Source organism: Mauremys reevesii, linkage group 12, assembly GCF_016161935.1.
Source record: "Mauremys reevesii isolate NIE-2019 linkage group 12, ASM1616193v1, whole genome shotgun sequence".
Classification (NCBI taxonomy): Eukaryota; Metazoa; Chordata; order Testudines; family Geoemydidae; genus Mauremys; species Mauremys reevesii.
The window spans coordinates 10,183,972-10,202,843 of NC_052634.1; the positions used below are offsets into that span (position 1 = coordinate 10,183,972).

Consider the following 18,872-nt stretch of genomic DNA (forward strand, 5'->3'; position numbering starts at 1 on the left):
AATAACTGTCACCACTGAAATTCACCGTGTAGTAGGGACAGGTCTAAAGGAACTTGGCTCTCTGCATTTAGATAGTAGTGAATTAGATCTAACTGAGCCACATACAAGCCTACATCACAGGTGATGCCTTCCCTTCTAAAGGGCAGAGGGAATTTTAAGCTGTTTTGGAAGCTGTTGAAACATTGGTGTGTGAAAGCTTGTTGATTTAATTGTCAGCCCTGCTGTTATCTTTTGACAGTGTTGCTTTTCTCTTTAGGTGAGACATCTCTTCACCTTGGGTGAGACTGCACAGCTATGTCCAGCCAAAGTGGAGAAACGCATCTTCCTTTTGATTCAGTCTATTCTGGCTTGTCCCGTCAATGTAGATCAATGTGAGGTCCTCCCTTTACTCTTAAATTCGCATTTATGAACTAAAACTCTCTGGTTTTGAGGGTATTTTAATTCTTGGTTTGTTGTTTCCCAGTGTCTAGTCCTCCAGATGGTGAGGAACTCACAGTTTCTCAGCCACTGTCCCAAATCAGAGGATCTGCTATGCCCTCAGTGGTCAGAGCCCATGCGTTCATTACACTGGGTAAGAGCTGTCCTGTCGTGGGAATAGGTGTTGTGTACCACTGATTCCTGCCTTTTTCTCTCTTCCTGGGTTACAATTGCCACAGCTCTTCTGCATGAGCTTTAGACACAGACATAAACTGTATTCAGTGTATATAGTGCTGTAGCTCCAAGCATTCAGGTAATTCCCTGCAGTAACAATATGCATACACCAATAAAAATATTGGAGTGGGTGAGAGTACGTACTAAATCTATTAATGCACTGGCTTTATATAGCTTTACCGTACCTAACCAGTGAGTAACACAGTTAGCCGGACCTGAAGAACCCTGCAGACTTGTACCAACCTTGTACTCTTGTGAGCTTCGTGGCATCTGACTATGGAACTACATGATGCACAAGAGGCTCACTAGAGGGGTGGAGGGAATTCAATGCTTTCCAGAGCAGGCTGTGCTTATACGTCCCGTGTGGTCGTGTATGTGGCACTTCTCTAGTGTGGGAATAATATTACTTCCTCACTTATGTACCTCATGAGACTCAATCCTTTGTTCTTAAAGAGCTTAGAAACCTTTAGAGATGCAAAGTATTCGTGTTATTTTAAAAGGCTTCTAGTAATGGTATTGGGGTGGCTCTTTTCTTGTTATGCAGAGGACATTAGGCTGCACTCTTAGCTCTCTATGGCCCTTTGGGAAAGAGGAAACAGGGTTACTAGGTCCATGATATAGGTCTCATGTTTTCTCAGAAGAGGGATGGGACAATGCTCCTCCTTGATTACCTTTCCCTTGAGGTGGGTTGCGGGTTTCTCATAAAGTCTCCACTAAGAGTTTCTTGCTTTTATTTGCTTGTCTACTTCTTGCTCTCGCTATTTTCTGCTTTCATTTCTCCTTGGCCTTATTTCTCCGTCCATGTGTTTTGACTCATATGCCACCAAGCGGAGATGGAAAGATAGTCCTGGGGAGATGAGGAACTGTAACATTCACAGCCCCGATTCTCTCCTCTTTATGTGACAGGTAAGCTGTGTCTGCAGCATGAGGATCTAGCAAAGAAATGTGTCGCAGCCCTAGCTCGTGAGCTAGAGGTGTCTGAGGATGTGGCCATTCGCAATAACGTTGTCATAGTTATGTGTGACCTGTGTATCCGCTACACCACCATGGTGGACAGGTACATTCCCAACATCTCCATGTGCCTGAAGGACCCGAACCCCTTCATCCGCAAGCAGACACTGATCCTGCTTACCAACCTTCTGCAGGTGACTAGCGGGCTTTGGCTAGTTCTCACCACATTCCAACAGCCTCCATCATACAGAATCGTAGCAACCTGTAAAATGGATATGCAGATTTCAGATTGACCCTAAAATATCTTTGCAATTTACCCAAACTTTAAGATGCACTTTTCTTGTTTTCTTGAATCTGCAATTTCACCCCCAGTAGATAGGTGTAACAGGTGTCCACCAAGCAGAAGCAGGGCACTAATCTTCTCTGGCGACCTATCGGTTGTGGTGTGTACATCAATATGTGAAAGGCAGAAAATAGTCTACCCTCTGTTTAATAATGTATCCTAGGCAGGCAGACTTCATGAGAACAGTGTAGAGCAATGCCTTATTGGCATCTCAGCATTGGAGTTCAGATTTTCTCTCTTTTCCCTTGTTCTGCTAAAATTTAATGGTAAATTAGGACACCTGCTACTACGGCATTTAAATAAGTGTACTATTTTCAGAATTAAGGAATCTTGAGCTTTATTTTGTGTGCCTCCTGTTATGACCCAGAGGGTGTATCTGGGTGCAATCTGAAGACTCAAGTAGGGTCATTCATTCTTAGTTCATTCTGACATTTCACTGTCTACTTCTTTCCTGTAGGAGGAGTTTGTGAAGTGGAAGGAGTCCCTGTTCTTCAGATTTGTCAGTTCTCTGGTGGATCCCAACCCAGATATTGCCAGGTAGGATACCAGTTCTGTAAACTATCCAGAGAGCAAAGCAAACTGAATCTCATATCCCAGCTGTTACAGTTCTGAATGTAAGAGAGAAATCTCCATGAGAAAGCTTGTGTGCTCTCTAATCCCTGCCCCCTTTCTCCCTAGTTATGCCCTAATAAAATTTTGAAAGTGGGAATGGAGGAGTGGGAAACTTCTCTCCGAGCCTGACCTCATCTGAAAGTACACGCATGGCAGGAGGGAGAACAGTGAGCAATACAATTTGTTCCCTCTTTCATGTGTGCATGGAACGGGGTACTGGCCTCTCAGTCAGAGGACATGGCTGGGGAGGCCAGTTAGTTGTTCCATGTATCCAGGGAAAGCAGCTGTGGGACAGGGAAACAATGGAAGTAGTCATTGGGAGCGAGGAAGAGGGTCCAGGGAAGCAGTTAATGTCTAGGAGAAAGAACATGTAGGGCCCAGTCAAGGAGGAGCTGCTGGGAAGAGCTGCTGAGAGAACGAATTCAGTCAGCACACAGGCCCCAAGAAGGAGGGCTGTGCAACCCCGGAACTGGAGGAGAGGAGAGTTCGCAGGCCATAGAGGCCAGGATTGAAAACACGGTCCCCCTAGATGTAGAGCTGTGAAACCTGGAACCTAAGGGGAGGCCAAAAGGGCTCTTTAGGGAACTAGATGATATATTCTCTCTCTCCTGGAGTTTAATTTATTAAAGGTTCTGGGTGTAAACTGGAAGGAAACTGAAGTAGGGTGCCAGAAGGGCCACGTCAGGCCACAAGAGGTGGTACTGTCTACGAGGCAGCTCTGCCCTTTTTATCGTGTCATGATTTACATACATGTGGAAATGGAAACTTTGAAACAGGTGTTCTTAAAAACTGCCCTCCCACTTTACATAGTAGACATAGGTTACAGTTCAATAAGTTCTCTAACTTATTTTTGCATGTTGTTGTTCATTTTCCTTTTAAACATCATACCACAGCTTGAAGATCTCCTGCCATGCCGAGATACACCAGGGATCCTGCAGAATTAGCCTGAAATCTGAATTGCTTGGCTTCTGTGGGCTTAGAGATCTTGATTTTACCCAAACGTAGTTCAGAAGATACCATAAGTTATTACTGTTTGACACCCGTGTTGGCCTTGGTGCAGTAACTTGGTGGTTCTGGTCTCGTTCTTAACGGATGGGTGTTAATATTGAGCTCTACCGTATTTGATACTGACAAGTACCCTTGTTGTCAGTCTCAGTAGGAAGGGCGGTGACTGAGTGGGATATGGAGAGATGAACTCCCTTGCAGGTTGATCCTCTAGGGAATGGATGGGTAGGTGACGCGTGCAGTGGAAGCTTGCCCAACCGCTGCCAGTGTTCCTGCCTATTCCAAATAAATTGAGGATTACAGCCAGGGCCATCAGTCTGGGACTGTTCATGAGCACTTTTTATAATGTCCAGTCCTGGCTCGTTCCAGTAGGTGGCGGCATTGCAGCATCTTATTCACAACACTTTAGATACGGAACAATAACAGTTTCTGTTGGGAGCCTGTTTCTGGGCATTTATATTCAGCAGGTGCACACAGACAAAAACTCTTTATTCCAGGCTGGGATTGACATACAGCTCTTGGCCTTGCAATGACTAACTTTGCAAAATGTATAAAATTGGATTTTTGTTTAGTTTTCTTCCCTCTCTCAGTTCTGGGAAGTAGGACATACACACGCTTTCATTTTCAGCTGCTGCTTTGTACTCTCTTGCCAAATAAACTAATTTGTCAGGTGCTTATTCTCTTGCACATAATTGGTGACTTTTGATATGGGGAAAGGAGAGGGGGATGACCTTAGATACACCCCAGTCATAGGCACATCAGAAGGTAACTACTGCTCCTCTATATTAACAGCTTCTCCTGTTGTTTTATTGTACCGTAGATTGAATTCAGTTTGAATCCTTGAAATAAAATGCTGCTTGAATCAGCACAGTTACTGATTCTCTCAGATCAATACTGTTTTGTTTTTTTTTACCTTTTTGGGTGGGAAAACAACCCTACTGACCTGATAATTGCTCCTTTTAAAAATCATTAACATTTTCTTTTCCCATGACCAATTTAAAGTACCAGAATGAAAAGGTTTCCTTGGGCAATGATCTGTGTTGTTTCAATGCCAACATAGCTATTTGCATTTGAAATAGTAAACTGAACCCCACAAACCTACGGTCTAATAGGGTTAATGGTCTGATCACCAGTAGGCTCCCAAAGCACAGTGAATCATAGCAAAGGTTCAAGCTTTCTTCTTACCTCACCATAACATGCTTGGGTTTTGCCTGCGTGTGGTCAGTGAATGTTCTCACTGACTACATGAGCTGCAATTGCTAGGCACGGCCTGCCGAGCTGCTGACTGAATGATTTCACCTTCATTTTAGCACTCAAATTCTTGCCTTAAATCACATCTGTAACAGTTGCATGGAGAGTTTATTAATTTGGGCAGCCTGCTCAAATGGGGATGAACTTTGAGGCCCTTAGGACTTTCTTAGGGAATGTATTTAAAGGTGAGCTGCAAGGGAATTTTTTTTTTTTTAAATGGCTTCTGCCCCTTTTTCCTTTTATGATTTAATAAGGCATGGAAAAATGTGGTTGAGAGAGTTGAGAAGTTTTTGCTTGCTTTCTAACTTAGAAACAGCAAGTCTGGTCTTCCCTGGTTTTTCAGGTGTATCTCCTGGATGTCGGAGAGCATGTTTGTGAGTTGTCATTCTTTCGTATGTGGAGTGGGAGTAGCTGAATCTTTAACAAATGTCTAAAATGTTAATAACTGGAGTTAAAGAGCTGATGATAAAAATTCCTCCCCTTAAATAGCTCAGGTTTCACTCTCTAACTCTTGCAATGCTAGAAACAAGGGAGGTGAGGTAATACATATTATTGCATTTTTATTGGTAATATCTTTTCTTCCAGTGCTGGCATTTCCCTAGTTCTTAAGACAACACTGTTCCATGGCAGACAAGACCTGAAATTCATATGTAAAAAAGCAAGGAGAAACCCCCTCCGTTTTCCCCTTCCCAAAAAGACAGGCCTTATGGATATCATAAATAAAGCCAAAGTGGCCCCATGGCTCTTTTTAAAAATCTTTTGTAGATCCCCTTTAAACACAGGTCTAGACAAAATGAGTGTCTAACAATGTTTGTTGTTAGGGTCGTCCCCGTCCCCCCCCCAAACTCTGATGAACCGTGTTTAGAAATCATGTTCCAACTAGATGCTTTTTAGCTTTGTTTCTGTCCCTCCCCTATCTCCTCCCTGGGCTTAACTTCATGCAAGCGTTTCTCACTAAGGTATCCTGTAGTTCTGACCCCTGCATTGGTGCAGGGGTAGATCTCAAACCCTTTGCATTTCACACTACACATATAGAGCAAATACCATCTTCCTTTCTGTAGAATTCAGAGAACTCAGGTGATACCTAAAGCCAGGTGCATATGAGTAAATGACTTTGAACTTTCTGCAGGGAACATGTTTCTGATCTCCCAGAATAGCAAAGGGCAGAATGGAAACTAATATAAAATGTCAGATCAGATGGTGAAGGAATGACATAGGAGAGTAAGTGATAAATAAGAGCTCCCCGCACCAAAACCTTTTCCAGGCCAGAGGTTTTTTTTCCAATCTATTCCCCTTGTGAATGCTTTAACACTGTGCAAACATGCCTAGCCTCCACCTGTTGGTATCCCTTGTGCCTCAGGCCAGGCCTCAGCTACTGTCCAGTGTTCAGATCACTGATGATAACTGAGTCCAGGAAGCTCCCTTAATATTTTCCCAGTACACAGGTGTTTCCTGAGTGAGCATCATCCTTTGTATTTCTCGATAGGAAGTAAAATCAGTTAAGTGTTGCTTATGACTTTTCCATGCGCAACCCATTCAGCTGCTCCTGAAAATTCTGCCCAGACCTCTAGTGTAAAAACCAAAAAGTGGACCCGCAAAGTTAATTGAATTCATAAGTTAAAGTCCATTTCGAGGACATGGGACTGCTTGTTGCAAACTAATGTCTCACGGAATTTACTGTTTTGCCCCTCAGCTTGGCTTGCTGTGGACAGCCAGCAGCACTGGCAAGAGCCAGACCTAATGCGAGTAAGCACTATGCAAGCTTTCATATACAGCTGTGCCTGTGCACTTCACTCTAGCCGAGACCCTCCAGTTCAGTACTTTAGCATTCCTGGTCCTGTCTCCCCACACTGCTCTGCCAAAAACCTTTATCTGAGCAGGCTTTCATATATTTTCCAGCATTTGAGTCCTGTTGTTCCAATTTAGCATCCTGTCCCTAGCAGCAGCTGCCATTTGGGTGGTAGCTTTGAAATGAGATTGTATTTACACATTCTCATAGTGCTCCTCACTGTCATATCTGAGCATGACACAAACATGACTGTGTGTATCCTCACAATCCCCTTGTGAAGTAGGAGAAACTCTTCTTTCCATATTATAGATGGGAAACCTAAGCTCAGAGCAACTAAGTGATTTGCACAAGGTCACACAGGAAGTTTATGGCAAAACCAAGTATTAAATCTAGTTGTTCTGAGTTCTAGTCGAGTGCCTTAACCACAATCCATTTTTCCTCTTCCTTCTTTTGTGTGTGGCCAAACTCCCAGTCAAACCTGAATCTCTACAGTCAACATAATCCAAGGTCACTCAGCTTGCAAACCTTTTGTCATTGTTGGTTTAAACTACTGTCTTGATCCACAACAGTGTGTTCCAGGCTGAGAGGAATGAAGAAGCCTTTTGTTTGTAACAGAGTTTTGCATTATCAATTCAACTAACCATTGTCCAGGCTAAAGCCGTAATCACTCTAAGTGTCTAAATCCTTTTCAAAATGTGATGTAGGCTCCTAAATCTGCTAGGTGTTGTGGTACTGGGTGCAGCAGTGCCTCAATACCTTTAAAAATCTGGGCCTTAGTCTCCTAAGTGTCTAAGTCACTTTTTAAAACAGGACTTAGGCTTGTAAGTCACTATAGGGCTTGTCTACACTTACTGGGGATCAACGTGCAATGATCTATGTCAACCGCAGATCAATCTCCTGTCGACTCCTGTACTCCACCTGAACAAGAAGCGCAAGGAGAGTCGACAGGAGAGCGTCTCCTGTTGACATAGCGTAGTGCGGACCCCGCGGTAAGTAAATCTAAGTACGTCTACTTCAGCTACGTTATTCACGTAGCTGAAGTTGCATAACTTAGATCGATCTCCCACCGTAGTGTAGACAAGGCCTAAGAGTTATTGAAAATGTTATGCCTGGTTTATTGTTCGCCAACGTTACTTCTCTCTCTCTCTTAACAGTGTTGAATTATAAATAGAAATAAACCTGCACCATAGATGCTGAAAGCTTTTCAGCACAATTCTGGATGGGGGGAAAACAGGGCTTAAAGTAAATAGTTCAGCATCTTTCTCAAGGCCCTGATGTGGGAGGGAAAGGGTTAAGTGTCGTATTGAGGAAGATTTAATTCCGCAGAGTCTGTCTCTGCCACGTTGAGCACAACATGTTGGGTTGCTGAATTTGCTGGACACCTCGCTATAATTCAGGAGGTGGCCTCCAAAATGAAAGAGGTTTTCTGGTGGTTCTAATTTTTCAACCCTGTATCCAGGTTTGGGGAGTTCTGCCTGGTGCACTTATTACTGAAGAGGAATCCAGTCATGTTCTCCCAACACTTCATCGAGTGCATTTTCCACTTCAACAGCTATGAGAAACACGAGAAGTACAACAAGTTTCCCCAGAGTGAGCGGTCAGTGAATATTTGGCCACCTCTCTTTTAATGTTAATGGGAGTTGCATGTGAATATCAGTGTGGTGCTGGGCATGCAGTCTTTGGGCCTGGAGCAAAGCTTTCATGGTCACTTTTTATAGTGCGCAGCAATGAAAGATAAAATCCTAAGAATAATTCATATTAAGATAACAATACTCTGCCTTCTCCCGTCACCTTCCATGAGAGACTTCTGGATAGAATGTGTGTGTATGTGTTATGCAGTAGGTTTCTAGACCTTTAAGGTGGCATTCAAATGTTTCTTGCCAGATTTAAATTCTTTTTACTTCTATAATTCCATGTACATGTGTTGGCCTGAGGTAAAATGGCTTTATCTACACAGGGAGAAGAATCTCTTCTCTCTGAAGGGGAAAGATAACAAGGGAAAAAGAATGCAGATCTACAGGTTCCTGCTAGAGCATTTTACAGATGAGCAAAGGTTCAACATCACTTCTAAAATCAGCCTGAACATCCTGGGTAGGGGCATCATTTTTGGCACAGAATGAGCATTGTAAAAATAAATCCTGTGATGAGCCAGTTGCATCTGTTCATCCTTTGGGTGCAGCACAGGGACCCTTCTGCCCTGTCTTATATTTAGCAGCATGGTTCTGGGAATAAAAATCTTCCTCCTCCTGATCTCTTACAGCATGTTTTGTGGATGGCATCCTCCCACTGGACATGGAAGCCAATGAGTTGCTCTCAGATACGTTTGAAGTCCTCAGCTGCAAAGAGATCAAACTGTCTGCTATGAGATCTAAACAAGATGAAGATATCCAGCCAATTGAGGATGAAATGGACATGGCCAATGCTGTTATGCAGGCAGCACAAAAGAAACTCATCTCACAAGTGAGTGCCACTTGGTATGCAGTGGGAAGAGTGGGCACAGCACTGAATGAAATCTAAATCTGCAACTAGGGGCGATCTTGATTAAAGTCATTGATCTATAGTAGGGACTGCCACCCGTCTCCGCAGATTATATGCCCATACCGTCCTTGTGATTTGGGGACAGCTGGTGAATCTGTGCAAGCAGCATGTGTTGCAAAATGAAAATGTCCTATAAAGGAGTACTGATTTCTGGAGGTTACCTACACTTGAACAGTCAATTTGAATTAGAATGTGACATCAGTTTGGCGACTAACATGTTTAAAATGATTCCTCCCTTGTTGAAGAGCCCAATTCAGACTTGGTGTAAACAGACAGGACTCCACTATAGTCAATGGAATTACACGATGGCTCAGTTTGGCTCTAAGAGACACTGACGGGTGAAGCTTTTGAAGTTAATGATAGGATTTGATGCAGCAGTCAGCAACTAGCCATTAGAATGACTGACGTAGACCAGCGTAAAAGGAAGATTACGTATTGGGATAAAGTGAAACCATCACTATGCTACGTGTATGCTCATACACACGTGGGATGTATGCACACTAAGCTGTTACTCGTTTATTGCTTAGGGGCCATTTATCTATATAAGAATGAAATGAACCATCCCTTGTTCTGTCATGTTAGGTGTTTTGTGTTATTTAAACTACAGGTTCAGAAGAAGAACTTCATAGAAAACATCATCCCAATAATCACTTCGTTGAAGTCTTTGTTGGAACAGGCTAGGATTCCAGCTCTAAGAGACCTCATAAACTATCTCCGGGTAAGGAAAGACTTGTGATTTTTCTCTCAGGCTGTGAATTTGGAAGCGTGGCCAGAAGTAGAATGAAGGTAGAGCCCTGCACGAACTGTTTTTTAATCCCGCTCCCAACCTGCCCCCCAGTATCCACTCCCACCTGCTCCTGCATTGTTTCTTGCATTTTTATCCCGCTCTCACTGCAAAAAATTTAGATCTCACAACTCCCACAAGACCGATCCCCACATGCTACTAAAAAAAATAAACAAAAAATAGTCTGTTTTTTAAATATATACACACAGGGAATTCAGACACAATTTTTACCGCTAAAAGAATAACACACATCTTGCTTAAAACATGTAAAAAATACTTGAATTCCTGTTATAATAGACATCTAGTCTCTTTTTTTCTCCCTTGCTTAAATGTAAGTATTAAAACCTTTATTTAAAAAAAAACCCCAACTTACTTCACATTGCTGAAATTCTATTTCTCACAAACTGGCGAGTGATTTAGTGCAAATTACCACCCACCCAATCCTGCCCACAACAAAGTATATTTTTCCTGCCCCCGTTATATCCAGTCCTGATGCAGAGCTCTAACACCATATGAGGAGGTTTTGAAACCCAGTGAAATGTATTGTACAGCTTTGTAGGGTAAACCATTCCTTTCCTATAGCCAGGTTGTCAGGTTGCTCTGGTGGTGATGGGAATACAGATGAGGGCTGTGTACGTTAAGTAAAAGGCTTCGCTCTGTGGAATGGGCATAAACCTTCAATGTTCATAACAATGAGTAGCATTATACAGTCATGAATCAGCAGCAGACCTCTTTGATAGACTCTCTCTTTCATTTAAACAGAAACAGTTCTGCTGTCCCAGCTAGCATTTTCTTTTGGACTTTCAGAGCTATGATGTGAACATGGGCAGTAAGTGCTGGTCAGAAGAGATTTTAAGATGGGGAAGTAAAATAAATTGACTGTTGTGCCTTCCAGGAAGTGATGCAAGATTATCGGAATGAAATCAAAGACTTCTTTGCAGTAGACAAACAGCTGGCAGCTGAGCTGGAGTATGACATGAAGAAATATGAAGAGCAACTGGCCAGGGAGAGAGAGATGGGAGAAGGTCAGACAGAGGTCATCTATGTCATGAACACAATACAGGTACTGGTTCCACCAGAGGAAGGTGTATGTTGCAATAGCACCCACAGGTCATATAGCTATAGCTATAAATCATGCTACGGGACCACTGGATAATACTGGACTGTTTTTCCTTTATCTTTCTTACCACTATAGTTCCTGCTGACCAGGGCTTTATTTTTTTAGAGACATGAAGAGTTTTAAAAACCCCATCCAGACAAAAAACCCTTACCTCTCACACATCCATAAATTCAAACAGATCTTACAATCTAATATACTATATGCATTGCTCTGTACTCCCACAGTGAAAATATCACCTGTCAGTTTCAACTTCACTTTCTAGGCAATTTCAATTCCTGGTTCTCTTGTACTAGAACAATCCTGCAATGTTTGTTTGCGAGCTATTCTCAGGTATGTAAATCCAAACCGTGCACAGTATTCATGAAATCAGAAAACTCATGAAAACCTTTGTCTACACAGCCTGAAAAGTTAGGGAGAACATTTTTGTTCAAAAACCAAAAACTGCAGGTCTAACTTGAGAGCATTCATTTGAATTTGCTGGCAGTGGCCAGTCCTTCGCTAACTGGCAAAGTTCTTTCTCTCAATGGGTGAGGAACTGGCAGCTGTATTTCTTACAGCTCCTTCTGTGATAGGGACCTTTCTCCGTATATTACACCTTGTGAACAGAACTGTCTCTCTACTGAATTATCAGAGGGGAAGCCGTGTTAGTCTGGATCTGTAAAAAGCAACGAAGAGTCCTGTGGCACCTTATAGACTAACAGATGTATAGAAGCATGAGCTTTCATGGGTGAATTTAGTATTCACCCACGAAAGCTTATGCTCCAATACATCTGTTAGTCTATAAGGTGCCACAGGACTCTTCGTTGCTCTCTACTGAAGTAACTCACCCTTGACTAGAAATAGCTGAATTATATACATCTTCAGATGTTGTAGGTCAAGACTTTCAAAAGTGATGAGTGATCCTTAGTGCGTCAGTTTTTGGCTACATAACATGACATTTTAAAGGCGCTTGACTTTCAACTACTGCCATTGAAATTGAGATCTCTTTTAAAATCTGTCAGGTTGAGCACCCAGATTCACAAGTGATTTTTGAAAATCTTGGCCTGTAGATACTGCTCCTTGGCACACCTTAACCAGACACATTGTATACATAACATGATGTGGGGGGAGTGGGGCGGGGGGGAGACAGTCCTTTTAATTACATGCATAAAACAATGGAATTATGGCAAACCCATTTCTCCTTCTCTTCCCTAGCAATCCCCAAGTTCAGTGGTACCTCCTAGTGGCCAGAATAACAAAGCCCAGTCACCTGTTGCTGGGAGACGGTCTTTGTCATCTGGGTCTCCTGCTTCCCCTGCTCCGTTTGGGTTTACTACACCCAGAGCTGGCGTTCTGAAACAGCAGCCATTTAGACCCAGGTATGGATTTCAAATTTTACAAGGGGTTAGAATGGTGCTCTGCCGACGGGCATTAAGTAGTGTGTCAAGGCTCCAGAGCCATTGCATTGCCTGTCATCTTCTCATTGCTCAGCTCAACAATGTGAATACAGCTGTAGTTAAACCCTGCTATTTCACCATAGCCTTATCTTGTGTGGGGTTGGGGTGTGTGTGTGAGAGAGAGAGAAAGAGAGAGGTTGCTGGGGGTTTGAAAGTGAGTTGGGAGTGAGCAAGATCTTCCCTACATCTTCTCATCTGGAGTGACTTGTAAAAGGAAACTCCTTAGAGCGTTTGTGGCTTCTTTTGCCCAATAGGCAGATGTCCCTGAGCACACTTGCCATCCTGAACTCTGCCAAGAAAGCCATGGAGGCCAGTAACAAGCAACGCAGCAAGAGTGTAGGAGGAAGGCTGCCTTCTTCTCCAGCAAGCACAAGTGACAGCAAGCAAGGTAAGCAGCCAACAGCTAGCTTTTGCACGTTATAGAACAGGTTTAATGTGGAAGCCAGGTGGTTGTTTAGACCTCTAAGCAGGAGGTGTGGTTGTAGAACTGTCTTGGGGAGCAGCTTTCTGTCTTTAACTTTTTCTTTTCTTGTTACTTTTAGTATCTTTGTGTAGCCTAAACCAACAGTCTACTGGAGCGAACATTTCACTGGTGGGCAGAGCAATCAGTACCCCTGACCGTAAGTAACCCAACTATATACCTTTTGAGGATCATAGAACATCAGGGTTAGAAGGGACCTCAGGTCATCTAGTCCAACCCCCTGCTCAAAGCAGGACCAATACCCAGACAGATTTTTGCCCCAGATTCCTAAATGGCCCCCTCAAGGATTGAACTCACAATCTTGGATTTGGCAGGCCAATGCTCAAACTACTGAGCTATGGTTCCAAGCTGCTCAAGAACTCCCTTCTTTGTACAGATGCACCAACGTAGCCCACACTGTAGTGCAGTGGAAGTCAACCTTTTGTTACTGGAGAGCCACTTGTCTCTGTATATATCTATATTGCAGTGGTGGCCAAACGATAGAGTCTTTGAGAGCCACAGCATGACATTCTAGTGTGGAGTCAGTGTATGATAGGGCCTGTACTCCTGGCCGCTGAATGGGGGGAATGGTTGGTCCTTTTTTCTCCCAACTTCTGGGCTGCTGAGGAGGGGAGTTTCCCCTACTTGTTCCTGGCTCATCCTCTGATTGGAGTGCTCCCTAGGCTGACCTGCATCTCCCAGAATGCCTGTGTTGGTGCTCAGCACTGCTTCCTGTGATCATCTTGCTCTGCTCTGCTCAGAACTGTTGACTCTGAAGCATGAACAGAGTACTGCCCCACTAGAAAAGATCCCTGCTAGGCATTTGCCTTCTGTTTAATGAAGAGTCCAGCTCAGGGCCCAGTCGAGACCTATTCTATCATTGAAGGAGTTGACGAGCTGTGATAGCAGAAGGATCTTTGTACAATTGGCTTGGATCTGATAAAGTGGTATTAATAACCTATGAAGTGTTCTCCGAGAGCGAGCTCTTCTCTAAATAACAGCTGAAGTGAGTGTTGGGGAAGCAATAATTGTTTTGTTCTCAGCTGTGGAAACAAGCTATGTAAACTCCCAATTCATTACTGCTGCAGGACTCTGATACACAGGTCACTAGTAAGTGTGTCTGCCCATTATGTCTGTGGCAGCTAAATTACAGCCTCACAAAACCTGACCTTGAAAAATTTCCATTTATTGGAGCCATCTCTGATCGCGTTCCTGCATGTTACGCAATATCCCTTTTGTGATGATAAAAGACAGTTGACTATTCATTTCTTAGGACTTCTGAAGTATCCGAATGATTTATGGCAATAATCCAAATCCTTCTGATCTTCTAAATGAGGCACGCATGGGCAGAGATAGTGGGAAATGTGGCAGCCCACTTCCTGTTCTCCTTTTGGAGGAGACCGCTGGGGGGTAGTTCCTGGGCGGGCAGCACAGTTCCAGAGCCCCACTTTCGTACTGTTCATATGTACTGGAGCATGGATGCAGAAGGGACTAAGAAATGTTACTGCGCTGAGCTGCCTTATCAGTGCATTTCCTCTGCTCCCCTTTCCCTTTCCCGCTTCTGAATTTCTTGAGGGCACGCACTGTACCAGTCGCTCTGTGTGTGGGATTAACTTCCTCCCCCACAAAAATAAAGGAAACTCCATCTTAACTGTAGCAATGCCAGGTCGGCTATCATTAAACAGTTTTGGCCTGATATTTAAAGTTAGGTGTGAACGATTGCCTGTAGGAATACGTCAGGTGCACACAAAGTGGGTGTTCATATATGTGCATGGCCATTTAGGCAGCAGACTGGCTGCTTACGTGTACAAATATCTGATCTCCATGTGCAAACAGAAGCCAAGCACAGACAACTGGTTGCATTTAATGGACAATCTGACCCTTATCTTTGTGTGTTCTCACTCTCTTATGCTCGTTCCGTCTGTCTAGTTATCTACATCACACCAGTCCACTGTACTATCTGAGCACTTAATGCTTTTTGCAGATAAGATGATGACTACTGGGATGCAATACAGAGCAGAAATCTTTCCTTTGACTGCATGTCTGTCTCGGGGGCTTGCGCTGCAGCTCCACTTAAGAGCCATATGCTGTGAAATGGGGAGAATGTTAATCCCCAGTGGCACCAGTCCTAAAATCCTGCTTTGTTTCCTGGCAGCCTGTGTTCTCAGCAGTGACACAAGCTGTACAGTGCGTTATCGCTGCTTCAGTTAATCTGTACTGAGGTGTCTGCATGATGGCACTGGGCCTTGCTGGTTGTTAGAGGATCAGAGGAGAACATTTTTCTTTCCCTGGTCTAGCATTTGTAAAACTCCTGCAGATGCAGTTCTTTGTAAATCACTTCTGACTTCGGATGTTAAGAGGCCGGCTCTCATCCCTGTATCTTGTGAGACTCTCGTGTGGCTAGCAGATCAGTCTCTGCCACCTTGGGTCTTTCTCTCCTCTATTGTTTGCGCTACACAGTGGAAATGGGTAAGAGGGCCTGGGAGAGAATAGACTACTTCACTATGGAATGTAAATGCAAACACCAGCGGTGACGCTACACGGTCTGTGGAGGGCTTCAATAAAAACAAGGAGTGAGGAAGGAATAGTTGGTGGTGATTCTGTTCGCCATTTCTTTCTCTCCCTCTTATAGTAAAAAGCTGTAGCATGCAGTAAAATGAGGCAGGTGTAGTCGTTTACCGTTTGTGAAAATCACATTACCTTAAGATAAGGCTTTCGCTGCATAAAGTCAGGAAATTCAGAGGCCAGTCTCAAGAGTCAAAAGCCAGTTCAGGAAAGATAGATAATAAAGCTGGACAGCAATGGCATGCCTTGGTGATTCCCTGAGTATGGCCAAAGGCAGCCGGACTGTGGGGTCCTAAGGGTGCCAGACAGCGAGTCGGTATCCTGAGAGGTCAGAGACAACGTCTGTATGCTCGCTGCAGTGGGCTTAGGAAGCATACAGGATCCTGTGTTTGGATTCATACGCAGCAGTCTGGTGTGTGTCCAGCAGGGGGAGCTCGACCAGGTGTGAATGAGATGGTGTGGACAAGCAGCTGTAGATTTAAGGAAATGAGAACTCTCCAGTAGCCCCCAAAGAATGGAATTTCTTTCAAGTCTAATAGTGAAAAACAGATGATCATGAACAAGTGCATATGTGTTACCTTGAAGACTGAGGCACAGGTTTGCGCTCGATAGTCTTGTCTTGGAAGGGCCGCTGGTGCTTTTAGAATGGCCTTGAATGACCAGTTCTTTGGCTTCCTGCTCGATAGACTTCGAAGGCTTAGTGTAGAGATCTACCGTAGGAATTGGAGGTGTTCTGCTAATGCTGCTAGCTTCCTATTAACAACTATTCACACCGATTTGAACTTAAGGGGTTTTTTTTCTAAATATTAAAGAACAAGTTGTATGGGGTAGTTAGGCTTTTAGCTAAACATCTACAGAGTTTTATTAATTCACTTGGCAATATGTGCCTCTATCCTCCTCCTGAAGCACATGCAAACCTAAAAATACTAACACAGGCTATGACTTCACTACTTGGAAGGGATAGGGATTTGCCTTGTTTAGGGTCATGGATGCCCGTCCTACTCCCAAGCACACAGTGTGAAGGAAATTTTTGCAGAAGTGCTATCAGTATTAGGTATAAACTTGACTGTGGGCTGTGAGGATGACCAATCTCATTGCATTTCCTTTATTCTATATAAAATATGAGTTGAAACGTGGTTCAGTGGGCCAGAAAGAAGTGTGCATGCTTGTTGGAGTTGGGTATGAAGGGATTGTCTTGCCCTATGGCTCTATTACAAGCTGACCGCTGATCTGTGTTTCTTTCAGAGACCGTTGATAACTTGACCTTTGGGGCTGGGGTCAGTTTCATCAGCCTGACGCGCACACCTGCTTCAGCTCAAGGCAAGTTATTTTCATGCTCCTAACTTTTAAAATAAAACCAAGCCCCCCTCCCACCCCCAAAATCAAATGTGCATGTTTCACTTGTAAATGTCACTTGCAGAAAAAAACGGATCCCAAGATCAACAAAAAGATGTTCTCTGTCTGACGTCACCTGATAAACCGTAAGTTCAGCCCAGGCCTTAGCTACCAGTGGCTATAGGTAATACTAGGGTCTTTTTTAAAAATAAACCAACAATAATTCTGTTTCCTTTCTGTAGAGGGCCCCTGCCTCGTCAGTGGAAGGTAGAATCTCCATCCAGGAGAAAAAGCAGCTCAACTGCAAGTCTAAGGAGATCCCTGCGGAAAGCTCCCCTGAAACCAGCCAACTGATACGTCCCCGTCCACGCACTGTGTAGTTCCAAAATGCTCTTGTTTAGACCCTTCATCACGTTGACCATGAACTATTCCTCTTCCCTCTAAAGTTATAATTATGGATCATTGTGTGTACAAGTGTCCCTCCTTACCCCCCTCCATTTTATTTGTTTTTATAAATAAGGCCACACACACACACATTTGCTTTGATTTATAAACTGGAGCAGTTAATGACATTCTTTGCTGTAGGACAACTGGGAGTGCCAGGAAGCTCCAGTATCTAGTGCTGGCTGACTATTCACCGCACAGGACTTATGGCTTGTTCATTTTGAAATGCAAGTCTGTCTTGGCCATAAGCTCTAGCCCATTGTATGTAAGTGCAGCCATTAGGAATACTGGCTTGGTTGAACCTGGTATGTTTGTCACAGCTTGTTACCTTACATGACTGGAATGGCTATTGGCTTAAATCATTCCTTTGGTGTCATGCTGTCCCGTGTTCATAATATACTAGTTTCCATATTTTCTACAAATCTAGAATAGCTTGACACTGCCATACCTGCAAATCTGATATAATGGCAAGTTATTAAGGATTTATGTGTAATGAAAGGTCCCTTCTGTGTGTATATATAGCCTTCCTTTTCTTTCCTAAATGGAGTATTTCCACTCTTGGACCAAGTTCTTATTTCCAGCTGTTACAATTTTATGAAAAATAAATGTTTAAAGAACAAATTCCACCCACCTCTCAGCTTTGGTTCTCTCAAAGCAAGAAAATTATTTTCGTCTATAAATCTCTAGCCTTACCGCATTCATCTTATTTCCTGCCCACTGCTTTCGTCTCTTCCATGCCTACGTTGAAGCTTTACTATTCTGTCACCCCAACAGCCGGTGTGCTCATCCATATAAATACTTGAATTCCTGTGGGATCCCCACCCATTAGAGCAGCTGCTTGCGGGGTCCAAATCCTTACTATCACCCATTCTCGGGGCTGGCGTATATGACAGCCAAGTAAAGCCTCTACCACCAGCCGGCTGGTGTGACTTACACATGCATTCAATGCAGCTGTTGGAACAGCAGATTCTGAGTATTTTATTGAGGATGGTAAATTGTGTTGAATTTTAATGGTCAGTACAAAAAAGCCACTTTTTTTCTATGCAAAACACTAGTGTTAATGCTGGAATTGCAGTTAAGGTTGAAAGCCCAGCCTTCTCGGTGCCCAGGCATACGTGACTGAGATCTTCCAATGCTCAGCTTCAAAACTACTGCACTTCCCTGGCATTACATAACTTGTTCTGTAGCTCTCAAACTCTAAAATTTAAGTGACAATGCATTTCGCTACAACCCTCCTTAAGCATTTACTTCTGTGCTAATAAGGTAAGGGTTGCTCCAGCACAAAAGGAAATTGAATGACTGAAAAGGGAGAGGGGCAAAGTTCAGCTTCCATTTTAACCTTACCAATACTGTGGTCACTCCCAGGATTCTTCTTAAAGAACTTCAAGTGGGGTCAAATCTTAATCTCGGAATTAATGTAGCAAGATGTATAGGATTAGTTCGAGTGGTTTTGAATGAAGGAATGGCTAACTATGACCACCTCCTTTTTCATTCCATCCTACTTACATACCTCCACCCCAATTAACTAGGCATATTAAACAATAAGACAGCAATGAGTTGGTAATTATACTAAGTCTCGTTCAGATAT

The 18,872-nt window shown here is 43.4% G+C and overlaps 1 protein-coding gene across 1 annotated transcript in view; it reads left to right on the plus strand.

The window, feature by feature from the left end:
- Positions 1–17,910, plus strand: part of NCAPD3 (non-SMC condensin II complex subunit D3) — a 45,467-nt gene extending 27,557 nt beyond the window's left edge. The window contains exons 21-35 of the mRNA XM_039496381.1: positions 257–371; positions 464–571; positions 1,558–1,796; positions 2,403–2,482; positions 8,062–8,199; positions 8,560–8,693; positions 8,863–9,062; positions 9,748–9,858; positions 10,820–10,987; positions 12,239–12,402; positions 12,735–12,868; positions 13,023–13,100; positions 16,751–16,825; positions 16,926–16,986; positions 17,083–17,910. Of these exons, the coding sequence (XP_039352315.1) occupies positions 257–371; positions 464–571; positions 1,558–1,796; positions 2,403–2,482; positions 8,062–8,199; positions 8,560–8,693; positions 8,863–9,062; positions 9,748–9,858; positions 10,820–10,987; positions 12,239–12,402; positions 12,735–12,868; positions 13,023–13,100; positions 16,751–16,825; positions 16,926–16,986; positions 17,083–17,194 (1,917 nt within the window). The 3' untranslated portion in view covers positions 17,195–17,910. The remainder of the gene's footprint in view (positions 1–256; positions 372–463; positions 572–1,557; positions 1,797–2,402; positions 2,483–8,061; positions 8,200–8,559; positions 8,694–8,862; positions 9,063–9,747; positions 9,859–10,819; positions 10,988–12,238; positions 12,403–12,734; positions 12,869–13,022; positions 13,101–16,750; positions 16,826–16,925; positions 16,987–17,082) is intronic.
- The last annotated feature ends 962 nt before the right edge of the window (positions 17,911–18,872 follow it).